Raw genomic sequence first — 14,045 nt, 5'->3', positions numbered from 1 at the left:
TTAACTACCTGGTGGTAGTTCTGGTGCAGTGCAGGCATTCACGTAGTCCCATATTGCTGGACAGTGTTATACTGGAAAATTAAACATGACCTTCTGTATACCTGCTCTTTCTTTTTCCTTTTTTTTTTTTACATCTAACTTCTGTTTGAAAGCAGATACATTCCCCAGAATTCTGCTACCTTGTATCTGTTGTTTTTTTTCCCGACTTGGAGGAGAAAACTGAGAATATACAGAGAACTTCCAGTGTGTGAAAACAGGACTTTCAAATACTCTTGCTGAGTGATGGATGAATACTATTGAGTCTTGACAATAATAGGCATTAAATCAAAATTCATGCCAGCTGCAGGGGTTAAATGTGGAAAGTACAACATGAAGATATGTGATATTCTGGAGACAATTTGGATGAGTATATAAGCAAAATATATTAGAAATGTATTCACTGCTTTCTAATTTAATTTAAACACAGACAAAAAGCAGGGGCAGGGCGGAGTCCTCCCCCTTCTTTGAAAGCTTGATCTGATATTTAGTAGTCAAATACTAATGGTAAGATCTGTATATGAATATAAGAGCTGTAAAGAAACTATTTCAATCGCAAGTGACTCAGTCACGCTGCTTCTTTACTGTGTGTTTTCTACAACAAAATGGTTTATAAATTTTTCCACTGAAGTCTCACACACTTTTTTTCATAGATTCCTGACTGAATTTTCTGTGCTGTTTGTGTAGCCCTGTTGAAATCCAAACAGCATGCACTCTCCTTGCATAAAAATACATTGCAGGCGCATAACACTATTCAGCCTGTGTTCAAGGTCACTTCTACTTCAGACAGACTAATAGGCTATCCTAATGTGGTTAAGTTATTTAATTGTATTTGAATAATTGTGCAGGTAATTATCAAGGCAATAAGCTCACGTGGGCAGAAACTGATATGTGAAACATTTCTTCACTACTAATAGAGCAACCAAACCAAACCACTGCCATATGAATGATGCTGCAAGACAATACAGCATTGCTACTGAGATAGAGATTAATTTTTAAAGGCAGATAATGGCTTTATGTTTGTATGCCTTATCTTCTTTAGATAACAAAGACTGAGTGTGTTTAGTTTGCTGTTGAACATCTGGGGCTGCATCGATAAGCGACATATACCCTATCTTTACTTTTCAAGGACTGATTCACTTACAACTCTATATATTGGATCTAAAAAACGCCATTGCCCGAAGAACTTCAAGCTAATATTGCAAGTGACTATCATCCCCTGTAATGCTGAAAGTGATTTACATCCTGTCCAGCAAACTTCAAAAATGTCAGCTAGATATTCTTGAGACTATGCTCGCAAAAAACTGTATAAAACGTTATTGTTCAGATGGGCTTTACACTAGATTCAGTTTTTATTCTTGGGGACTGTCTCTTAATTTCTTTTAGGAGTCCCCTCAAGATTACCCTTCGTTTCTTTCAAAGAGCACACATTCATCATTTGATACATTTTTTCTGTTTTGTTCTCCCCTCAAGAGGAGAAAGAATTCTTCATGCCCCATCTCCACGTGATTGCTTTGAAGGCTGCTAAGAGGGCTGCTTTTACAAGCTCTGAGGCACTATCTGTCTGCAGTGATAACCTAAAGAGATAAAGAAGTCCTCCTTGGTATAGTTTGCAGGTTTGGAATACAGCTGATCAAAGATGAATGTCACTTTGGGGTTGAAAGGTCAAGTATCTGTAGCCACTTAACTTTAAAAACACACCGTGAAATATTACTTTGGAGACGAATTAGTTCTAGCTTGGAGGGTATTAAAAATTCCTGGGCCCAGAATGAATGCTTTGAATGTTAGAAAAGGTGTTTTTAGTTTGCCTAAACACTAATCCACTCTGATTAAAAAAAAAAAAAGCAGAGATTAACAAATTAACAAATTAACAATTTGATGCAAAATGTACAGAGATGTTGTAATATATCTCAGACACAACCATTATAACACCAAGAATTTGGGGTAAATTTTAAAGTAATTTTAACAAGTCAAGAAGGAAATTTAAAGTTTTCTAACTTTTTACTTTTTAACTTTACCCTGTGGTAATATTTCTCAATAATTAGAGAGTATAACTGAGCAAAAAAAAAAAGAGCTGACATATTTCTGCCTTTCTTAATAGATCCCTTTCCATGAGCTGTAACTTATAAGCTAATTAATGAATTTGCTTCTGCATTATAAGTACATATTCCCTCTAGTAAAAGTACTATAATTTTGGAAAGGTTTTGTTCTATTTTTCTCCCACAGCACAACTACTGAGTACTGCCTCAACAAGAAAACTCTACTTAGTTTTAACCATAAAACTCTAACCAGCATCTTGGTAACTGCATGTGTGACTAATGTCATTAAATACATGAAAGGTATTATTTAAGGAAAAAGGGGCAATGTCTATAACTATAGCTTTATAACAGTCAACATCAAAGAATGAGCTACAGTCATAAGCAACTGTTTGAGCACTTCCAACTTTCCCGATATTTGATCGCCTCTCAGTGCAGCTGTTCTCTTAATATGGCATTTTATACGGATAATATGCAATGTTACCATTTCCTGCATTTACCATTGATCTTTGTTAAATTGTATACAGATTTATGCAATACCCCATAACATAAAAACTAAATGATATGCTTAATCATAAAAAAATTACTAAAAATCTATGAAAAACTGTAGAGACTTTAATAAAAAATTCAGTCCATAAATATTTTTTCTTTTGTCTTTCATTCTGATAGTGCCTAACAGCCAATTTTTTTGTTTGTTTTTATTTTCCTTGACAGCTGTCAACATTTCACTGGCTCAGAAATAATTGAACAGTTGGTTATTTTCCTGAGATTTCCTGTTTAGCAATTAACTGTCAGACACTTCCCTTTAGAGACCAAAGCCTTCAGCTTTATTGACAGTGATCGGATAGCAGAACTAGAGCTTCCTGTTATGTCCTCAGACCCATTTATACACTGTGCTGTTAAACCACCTATTTCTTCCACAGAGGAATAGAAAAACCATAATCTTTCTGAGAAAAAACAAAAACCCCAAAACCAGAACATCACAAATTAAAATATTTTTATATTATAGATATATAAATTTCAACTTTCACAAGTCTTTTAAAAATATGCATATATAGATTTTCACACGCACAGACATGAGTTTTAAGGACAAATTTGAAACTCAGGTTCACAGATGTAAGGGTGTAGTATGTCTGCCCCTTTTTTTAAAGCCCTCTAATGCTTAACCTCCATCAGTAACTCTCTTCTGTACTGAAAGAGAGGAAGAAGCCTCCTCCGTATTGTGGCATTCCCCGTGATTGAATTGATAAGTATTCTGCAATGCCAGTAATAGTGCCATGGACCTACTCAGTGAACAGGATTAGGTTTTTGAGTCAGCTGTTGTGTACTGGAGAAATATCTTACATTACATGAGTGTATTGTACCTTTTATAAGATTATTGTGAAGACTCTTTTGTTACATTTGTTGTGTGAATTGAACAGGGTCAGTGCAGAGGCTTGACTTTAGGTGAGCAGGACAGGGTCTGTTCCCAGTAAACAATACGGACAAAAAAATTAAAGCAGCACCCATTTGTATCTGAGAAAATCATCACAACTGTGAAGGTGCCATTTCCCAGCATTCGGCTGCGTGGTTCTGCCCCCTCTGCCAAAATAATTCTTCTCTTGTACCACTGCATTCACATCTTGGTCTGATATTATCCTTTCATTCATCTAAACTGTTCATGGTTTTTGGAAAAGATGTACTTTCACCTCACTTGGAAGATACAAAATGTCACACAGGTTCTCGGGCTGTAATCAAATTCTCTCTGAGGACAATGAAAGGGGAATGTTTTGTCTTTGTGTGTGTGTGTACGTACTCACTTTGTGTGCACATAAAGATATCACAAGCATGCATATATATTTATCTGCCTTCATATTTGTTTGAAATCCGGCCATAAAAATTCAGTCAGACTCAGGCAAGGATTTGTTGTAATTCTTTCTTAACTTTATCTGCTTTAATATTTGATCAATGAGTTTGGGAATGTTTTAATTTTTCCAGTTGTATTCTAAAACAGGATTTTGATAGACATCGTTTCTGCTGATATCAGCACAGAGACGACAATTTTTCAGCCACATATTTGTCATACAATTTTAAGACTTTTTGTGAGTTTCCATGCAGTGATAACCACTTCACTGCATGCACGCAGGCTGTTCCTGAGGCTGGCAGCAAATTTATCTATACTTAAGCAAGTGCCTAGCTGCAAATAGTAGTTAGCATGGGTCAGCATTTAACAAAAGTTCAAAGCGTCAAGTATTGCTATAAAAGTAGTTTTTCAGAAGGACTTAGCACCAAATTTGTGTCCAGTATATTGTATTCTCCAGAAAGTGCAGGCACTTATTTTAATGACTAATAAGACTGGATCTTTCTTAGTGTCTTATTTTAAATGGTGAGCTTTTCTGAACATCAGGACAGTGCAGCCCTCAGTATGAATGGACTATGCATGTAGGTTAGTCCTACCAGTTGTCCAAAGAGATTGGTAAAGGCAAAGAGGTTTTCTTCCATGCTTCCAGGAGGATGCCCTTACCCATGGGCTGTAGAAAGCTACTTACCCTGTTACTGATCTAATGTGTCTCTCAATCTACTGTATAGTGATGTAAACAGAAAGGTAGAGAGTGACTGTATCTTAGCCAGGCTTACAAATTAGTTGTAAGGAGTGCCAAGGTAAATGGAAGCTGTGGTTTTTAACCCTGCTGCTTTGAAAAGGCTGAGAACATTGTAATATAGAATCTCAAACCAGATGAAGGTAAAAATCATTAAAGTAGCAAGCCTTAGTACTGTACTGGTAAGTTGCACTGTTTTAATGGTTCACCTGGTGGGATAATAATACCTTAGTGGCTCAGGTGCTTCCACTAACACTGACAGTATGGGTCCGATATGTAAAGCTGCCTCGTTCCACAGAAGGTTCCTGAAACTGGCAGTGATACAAGATTATCTGATCAGCTGTTTTGAAATAGCACAAAGCAGCTTACAAACACAAATATAGTAAATACTGGTTGGATCCCTATCCTTTAACTAAGTCAAAGAGCTAGCAAGAATGCTCGCAAAAGATAATGTTTCTCGTTTGTTAAACACGAAGCTCTATAAGAATCTGAGCTCCGTGAAGAAGGTACAGATATATCAAGAATTCTCACTGAATTGCTGAAAGATATTTTTGTTCAAGGCAACGGTTTTGTAATAGCTATGAAATCAAATTAAAGTATAGCTGGCTTACCAAAGAGAAAAAGTGTGAATTGACTTGAAAAATGGCAGGATACCTGGCAATGTTATTTAAAGAGTGCTTGCTTTCTCCCTCCTTCTTTGATTCATGTCAAAGAAAGTTAGTCACTTTATTCTGTGGTCAGCAGTATGGCTGGGCTTGTACGGACAGAAACTGTATTGCGTTTGAGATTGTTGGTAGTTATTTTGTGCTTTGTATAAAGCAGAAGCTCTGCTAAGCAGCAGCTGTAGTCTAAGTAAAATATGAGTCTGCAGGTAGGCACAATGACAAATGGAAGAAAGTACCAGGTTATTTATTACCTGGTAAATACCGTATTAAACCGTTACAAATAATAGTTAAAGCTGACCTGTTTATGTCAAGTGTTTAAATATACGTGTGTTTTAAGGACAACTTGGAAGGAGAATTTATTGTTCTGATTTGTTAAACCATAAAGGGAGCTCCTTTGAAAGGAAAGCATCCTTCTCAAAAAAAAGGATTGTATAAAAGGTGATGGTAGGCAATCCACTGTGGCACTGATGGTGGAGTAGAAGCAAGAGTCAACTTCCTAGACTGAAAGAGACTATGGATAGAGTGATAATAGATTGGGCAAGTCCACAGACAAGACAAGACAAGGATCCATCTCTTTTTTTTCCAGAGTAGGCATTGCTTCTGTTCCAGACAGCTATTTATACTTCTTATAAGAGAGCTCCTTCTCAAGAGAGTCTTTATCCCTCTCACTTACTGAAGTGGATTGTCTCGGATGGGATTGTGATGACAGTAACCCTATTCTCAGTAAACAAAATCTCTTGAACTATATAATAAGATGAGGAGGACCACTATGCCTCAGAATGAAAGACTGCACTATCAGGATGGTTTTATTATGCAGCTTTGCCAACTTCCACTCTGTATAGAAACCCTCAATGCATGCATTGGTTTTTCAGGGTCCTGCATTTTTTAGATCTGGGGTTTTGTTTGTTTGTTTCTTACTAAAAAGAACTGAATGGGTGGCAAAAAGATGCGCAACTTATCGTACAAAAAGGTGGATGAGCACAAGTCAGGAGTACTATTTTTGATTCTTAGCCTGCATTTTTGGAAAAAAAAAAGTGGGAAAAAATGTTTTATACGCATTATTACTGTGAATATTGATAACGTTGTCATTGGTTTTAGGCCGTGAGAAGACAAAAGAGTCTTGAACAGAGTATTCAGTCTGCCCAGGAGACTGACAAAACCCTCCGCTTAATCCAAGAGTCTCTTGCTGTTATTGACAAACAGCTAACAGCCTACATTGCAGACAGAGTTGATGCTGCACAGGTCCCTCAGGAAGCACAGGTAAGTTATATACAGATTGAACTGATGTGCTTACTGGTTTTCTCAATCAACCGAAGAGTGTTTGGTTGTCCCTCAGCCTCATATTAATAACGGGTATTTGCAATGTGATCGTTATGAAAGTGCAAGTAAATTTTAGGTAGGATTACTGTGAGAAGTTCAAGCTAATCTTCTAGTAAAGTCATATTTTCCTTCTGTTTTATATTATATACCTGTCCAGAAGATGTAAAGAACTATCAATGTCACGGAAGACTATGCAGTAACTTTAAAATTACAAAGATAAACAATGTGACTCTTTAAAATCCACTTCCCTTCCTACAAAGAAGAAACTCATCATCTTCACTACTCTTAGATGGCTCTTTTACAAAGTTGATTACATGGCCTAGGGATTATTACTAAATTATTGAAACATAGACAACATTGTTAATTATTTCATGATGTGCCCATAAATATACTTAGTTTTTACAGCTCATGTAAGTTTAACAGAAACAGCTTTTCCCATTGTTTAGAAGTGGTTTACTGAGCCTTTGAAATAAAATTGTACATGTAATTCTCATTTTCACTCTTTCATTGTTTCTTCTATAACATCTGCTTTACTGCAGCATTAAAATGATAAGAATACAAATTAAATAAAACCAAATATCTCTGGTATAAAATTATTAACAGTGTACGATGTTATGTACAGCAACTTTTCTGTAAATTCCACCTAAATTTAGGAAGTCAGATTACAAACAAACAAACAAAAAAGGCTACAGGGAAATTGAAAACGAATGTTTTATAGTGATTTTAGAAGAGACATTCCATTATGGTTTTTTCTGGCATGCCTGCAGAGTTTTAAATCATTGTAAAAAAATGAGTGTCTTGTGTGGAGTAGCTTAGATGATCTTAAGTATATTCAGAGCTGAATATATGTAGCCCTGAAAATCATCTCCTTTAAAAATAAAAGTTTCCATGTCTTTTGAATTAAAATGTAGATAGATGTACCTTTCAGTTGCTTTTCTAGTGTATGTGTCTTTGTAGGTACATGCAGATATTTTATGTGTGTGCATCTGATTTTAAAAAGCTATATTTAGAAAACAGGATCGTATTTGCATTCAGTTTTATTTTGAAACGATTCTAATTTATTTGCTTCTAACTTATATCAGTATAATAGGATCAGATTCAGGCTAATTATTGTTCCAGTTTGAATCCTAAGCTATGTTAGCTATTAGTAAGACTATCCTGAATTTTTTTTCTCCTTCCCTGCAATATGAATAATGTAAACTTTTTTTATGAAATAGGATACAAATCAGCATTTGTTAAAGATGTATCAGTTTAATTTCTCATCTTGTAATTATATAACTCTAATACATAAGAAAAATTTGATATGAAAGTGCACTTTTTTCTGGTGTATTTGGACCCTTACATTGTAGCAATTTTCAGTGGTGCTTCATATATCCCATGGACGCTTCTGGTTTATGTGTGTCCTCGGGTACAATATTGGCAATGATCACAGGCTGTCTAAAAGGAAGTAATTCAGAACTTCAACTGAAGTAGCATAAAACTCAATCAACCTTAATTAGCACACTTTCATGGGAAAATTTCAGCTCAGTGCTTTTTTTGCAGAACTTGTTTTTGTTCTTGAGATTTTATTGTCTGATGTCAAGTTCAGCTGATTATACTATATCCACTGTGGGAAAACCAGCATAGAGGCAGCTGAGTTTTTCCCTTTCATGTTTTTATTTTAAGACACCAGTGGGACCTAATGAAAAAAACTTAATTAACAACTGAACAGATTTAATGCAAATAATGAAGTTCTCTGAAGCTCGGTTGTGAAGTTCTTTAAAATCCTTAGAGGGAAAGGGAATAAACAATCAATTTTATGCGGGTAAATATACTGAGTCATTCCTTTAGTGAATGGCCATGCCAACCAGTGGCAGAATAGGCACGTACTAAATGGCTACATCTCCTGCGGAGCCTCTGCTGGCACAGCTCTTTTGTAGAGCAGAAAACAGTTCATTCATATAAGATATCCTACTCCAGTGTCCGCACAGCTGGAACGGGAATCTCAGTCAGTGATGTTGGTTTCCGGGCAGGGGTCAGTTTATCCATGCTGAGGGATTTAGCAAACTCTTCAGCAATATGTGTTGCATTTCTAAAAGAACATATGGGAGAATTTATAATCAGAAAGCTGTTGAGGATTTGGGAGCTCTGTGTGTTTGCTTCAAAAATTCAAATCCATTTAGAGCTTGGATAGGAGGAATAATCTTTGGTTCAGCTGATTGGAAATGAATCTGAGAAAATTATATTTAGCTCCTCTTTTTAAATGAAATGATCAGTTTAGTTTATTCAGAAAGTTGACAGAAAGAAAGGGGAGTTAAGTATGTGTTGTTCAATTTCTCCTTTGGATCATTTTTTGAATGTAAATTCTTTGTGCTTCTTACTCCACCATGTGGCACTGAGAATTTAGTGCTAGAAAGCCACTGCCACCCAACTCATTTTTAGTACAACTAAAGATCCTGTATTCAGACAAAACAATCTAACAGCAACCACACAGATAAATCATTTCAGATTCCTCAGGGTGTAGTGACAAAAAAAGCTGGAATGAGGTAAAGCCTAAAACAATATTCCAGAAGGAAAGATTATTTGTTTGTATGCTTGATCTCATGATCCTAACTGAAGTCTCTCTAATTTCTCTAAATTTACCAAGAAGATGCAGGGAATGAAGTCATCATCACAGGAATTTGCCAGTTGCTGACTTTTTTTCAAGTACTCTTTAACTGACAAGAAGCAAATAAATCTGTACTGAAAATATTATATTTATATGACATTATTTTTCAGATAATTATTTGTAGCTTTGTTATTAAGTAACTTCTGGTGGGAGAGAGAATCCCCACTTTGTACTTCTGTTTAGTCTGAGTGATTACACATATTATGGGACAGAAAATACACTTATTTCACTTCTCATCTGCATGTGACAAATCACTTGTCTGTTGTTCTTCCTGTAGACTTATGTAAAATGCAATGTGGAGAATAAATGAACAATATTGTGTTTCTGAGAAAACCAGAAGTAATATACTTTGTCTTTTCAATAATCTCCTTGAATAATTTCAGTTCTGTAGTGATAAGCACTACACACCTGACTATTTTCTAAGTGAAGACAGTTATTAATATCTTTTTAAAATATCATTGTGCTATGTTCAAAACCAAGTTAATGTGATGATATAATGGCAGAGTTGTTCGGTTGTGCAATGTTACTTGACAAGAATAATGCCATGCTTCATTGCCTTCAGACTAATATTTTGGGACAAAGAATTCACAATTGTCTACTTAGTGAAATGTCTAACGTTAAAGGTATTTACACTTACTTTTCCTGTGCTGGAAATCGTGAGAATTATTTTTTTCAGTCATGTGTAGATCAGGGGTCAAAGAGGGAATAGCTGATAAGACTTATTCAGAAGTGTAAGCTTACATTTTGGTATGTATTAAGTTTGAATATCTATGCAGATTTCTGTACTATACAGGTTCTCACACTACATGTCTCCATAGCATCTGAACACTGCATTAACTGTGTTTTAACTGCACACACTGCATTTGTCATGTCCAACTTACTCAGTCTTGCCTTGTCAATCATGTCTCTATCCTCTGATGATTTGCTCTTCTCATTTGGACTCTTCAGTTAATCTTTCTTGAAGAGCAGATTGGCACATATTTTTTTTGTGCTTTTAAAGATGGGTACTTCAACTTCATTTTTCTAATCTTCTGGTACTTTGTTTATCCTGTCAGAGTTTTCAAAGGTAACCACTAGCAGTTCTGAAATTGTTTCAGGTATGTTTTTCATGTCTGCTAGAATCATGATCTTCCCATTTACAGAGATTAACTTACCAAAATGCTCTCTAAATCTTTTATTTTCTCCATATATTAGGCTGAGATCTGACTCCTTAGGCATTGATAGCAATTGCAAAAATAAGCAAAAATGAGGTTAAACTGAGCACCATTCTTGAGAGCTGTTAGGGCTAGCTGAGTAGTATTTAGAGAAATACGAATCAGAAAACCTAATACACCAAGAAGAGCTGTCAAGCTGTTCTCTGCAACTCACGAGAGCCAAATCTGCAAATTTCATATTCAGGCAATTTTGGTGTAAGAGTTATGGGAAGGACTCATTAATTACAAAGGTAATCTAGTATAATTTGAGTTCATAATGGACTAGTATACAAAAAAGCAGAGAACAATTAGAAGTTCACCGTTTTGCCTGAATCATGTCATTTTGTCATCATCTTCTTGTGCCACTGCAGAACTCATAGGGTTGCTGTCAAGTCCAGGCCTTTTTATGCAGTAGATCTTAATGAAATACATAGCAGAAAAGTGATGTTATAGGCTAAATTTAGACTTTGTTTTCCTAGAACAAACAGTGGAAGAAACTTAAGGTAATGTAATTACCCTTGCCTTCAGATCCGCCACTCACTGTTGAAAGATTTACTACTCTGGCTATGTAATTTTCAGTTCTCAAGAATTAAACAATATTCAATTGCCCAATAATAGCATTGCGTGATGTATTTTGTTGGAGGATGTGGAATGTGGACAGATGAATGTGGATGTAGTAGAGGATAGTATAACTGCTTAGTTTATTTTGACTAGCGTGGTTTGCATAGCATGTTCTGCTTAAAAATGTCTATGGGAAGGGAGCAGCATGTTTATTTTCTGGCGTTCTCCAAACTAGGGGGAAAACCTTCTATCTGAGAGCAAAGATGCTGAGCTGGGAGCAGCCTCTAGGAGCCCAGTGGGACAGAAAAGGACATTACCCCCGGGCTGGGGCGTGCAGCCTTCTACTGAAGGAGCACCTGCGGGAGCAGGGGACAGTGCCTGAGCCAGCCCTCAGGGGTTACCTACGTCTACCCACCATAGATTCTGCCTATAGCTCAGAATGCCGCTAAAAGTGGCTAGGCAGGAGAGAAATCTTGTGAGGAGAGAAATCTTGTGAGGAGAGAAATCTTGTGAGGAAAGGACCAACCCTGCAAGGTCAGAGAGAGGTTTAAAACGGCCTGTTTACTATGTGTAACCCAAGAGATCCAAGTGTCCTCTCTTTAAGGAACTACCTGTCTCTAATGTAATGCCCTGTGTTTCCATAAATCTTTGCTTTAGGTTGGAAAGCCTTTTGATGTCTTTCATTAAGCTTCTCATGGAGAAAATAGGACATGTTTCTGCTTGAGGATTTGGCCAGTTTTTTGTCACAGAATGAAAATAACTTTTTTGTACAGGAACAGGTTTTATAAATCAGGTTTTTAGTTAGTAAACAGGATTTTAGTGAATATTTTTCTGCAATGGACTTTAAAGAGAAAGAGTAAGCAGAAGGAAAAAAGGAACAAGTGTGGTTAATTCTAGCAACTTTATTTTAACCTAATCCCTTTGCTGTTGCAGTGTTTAATGAACTATAATTCTTTATGTTTAGTGTATTTTTTGTGGAAGTTTATAAATCAAATTGGGACTGGTAAATTGGCCATTTTTATTGCACCGCATACCCACAGGAAATATTTCACCTATTCATTGCTTATTCTAAGTTCAAGTGGCATCAGGGTTCCCTGTCTCATCTTGGAACGTGTTAATATGCATATCACTTTTATCTTTCTTCTTCTGGGTTTATCCAGCTTTTGAGAACTTACCAATTTGCTGATCCTGGTGGTATAGTCAGTAGTGACTGCAAAGTAATTCCTCCCTGTGTTATGAATTTTGGGCAACTAATATACAATACAATGAGATCCAGCAACATGAAATTAAGATATCTTGGAAGATAAGGTGCACTATAATACACGTCTCCCGTGACCTCTTCCCAGTCCTGAAGTAACAGAACCAACAGAGTCTTCTTCATTAAGGAGCAGACAAGAGAGATGAGAGGTTTCCCCCAGTTCTGGGGTGGAAAATGGTATCCCTGACCTGCTATGAGAAAGCAATTTCACCAGTATGTTTTCCAGAATGTCATTCAAACTTTTTTCAACCTGCTGATACTACATCAACTGGAACTGTCAGCTGTTTCTGTAGTGTAGTCCTTTCAGCATTACTCCTACGAAAATCTGTGTTTGCGTGTTAGATGTACAATCCATCTAATCTTGTCTTTTCAAACATTATTCCACAATATTAGTTGTATGTATATTATGGTTTTGTATTTTTATCCTTTGGTTATAAATAAATCACTTCTTTTAATTAAATACAGAAGGTTGGGGGTTTGGCTTGTTGGGTTTTTTCCAAATTACTTTCCATTGTTATGATTTGAGTTCTTCTCCCAAGTAACTGGCGAAAGGACGAGAGGAAATGGCCTCAAGTTGCACCAGGGGAGGTTTAGATTGGATATGAGGAAAAATTTCTTTACTGAAAGAGTAGTTAAACAATGGAACAGGCTTCCCAGGGAAGTGGTTGAGTCACCATCCCTGGAAGTATTTAAAAGACGGGTAGATGCGGCACTTAGGGACATGGTTTAGTGCGCATGGTGGTGTTGGGTTGACGGTTGGACTCGATGATCTTGGAGGTCTCTTCCAACCTTAATGATTCTATGATTCTATGATTCTATGATTTTGCTGATTATTGCTCTTTGGCATTTCTTTGTTTTTTGTAAATATGATGACTGATTTTCTAATTATGGTAGCAGGTATTGATGGGAAGTGACATATAATCAAGCCTTCCAGTTCAATTTTCTGTTGCAAATAATGTTACAGAGTTTGTTTCTATGCTTTGTTACCTTTTTTCTAAATGCTGTTCTCGAAGCAAGAGATTGCTGCTAGGTTTGTGACAATTTTCAAATGAGACAAATAGTCACGTTTGTTTTTTTGGCTTTCCTTTCTCTGATTCAAGATAGGAAAGTTTTTTCCAAGAACTAGCTACACTGCTATTGCTCTGCTTTTTGCTGTCAGTATAGCGAGACTCTCTGCATTTCATTGTTCATCTTTTTAAAGTTAAGCCTAGTAATTGAGAGAAATAATGTATTGCATGCCCTTGGGACTGAAATCCTTTTGCTCTAGAAGTGGTCCTCATGAGAATAAGCATAATCAGTGCCTTTGGTCTTGTAAATATAATTAGTTTTTATTTATATACACACTCATATTTTAGTTTTTATATATATATATATTGCAAATTAATAAACTTCCTGAAAAAAATGCCAGGGATGGAAAATGAGAATCCTTAACCTGTAGGACAGAATAATTTAAGCACAGTGATATTTATTAGTTACATACACTACATTATATTGTAATGTTCTAGAAATTAAATGAAGGCAGGTTTTGCTGCAAAGCTTTTACTCTTTATCACCTACTCTGACATGAAAATACAGAATTAGAACAAACATATTAGAGGAAAGCTCTCCTGCAGTGCAATTTTTAAAAAGTAAGATAGAACAATCTCCATGCAATGTCCCATAATACCTAATTGGTTCAACAGTACTCTTATCTGTACTGTGCTGTTCTGACCTATTCAGATAAGAACTGTTCAATTATATGCTTTCCAGA

General features: G+C 36.1%; 1 protein-coding gene across 1 annotated transcript in view; it reads left to right on the top strand.

The window, feature by feature from the left end:
* The window catches only part of DMD (dystrophin), a 1,204,567-nt gene that overhangs the window by 429,059 nt on the left and 761,463 nt on the right, over positions 1-14,045 (top strand). The window contains 1 exon segment of the mRNA XM_009334780.1: positions 6,415-6,576. Coding sequence (XP_009333055.1) covers positions 6,415-6,576 — 162 coding nt within the window.

This window comes from Pygoscelis adeliae, unplaced genomic scaffold (genome assembly GCF_000699105.1).
Source record: "Pygoscelis adeliae isolate BGI_AS28 unplaced genomic scaffold, ASM69910v1 Scaffold91, whole genome shotgun sequence".
In the NCBI taxonomy this organism is placed as follows: Eukaryota; Metazoa; Chordata; class Aves; order Sphenisciformes; family Spheniscidae; genus Pygoscelis; species Pygoscelis adeliae.
Note: the sequence above shows the minus strand (reverse complement) of the source record. Positions and strands in the feature narration are given on the sequence as shown.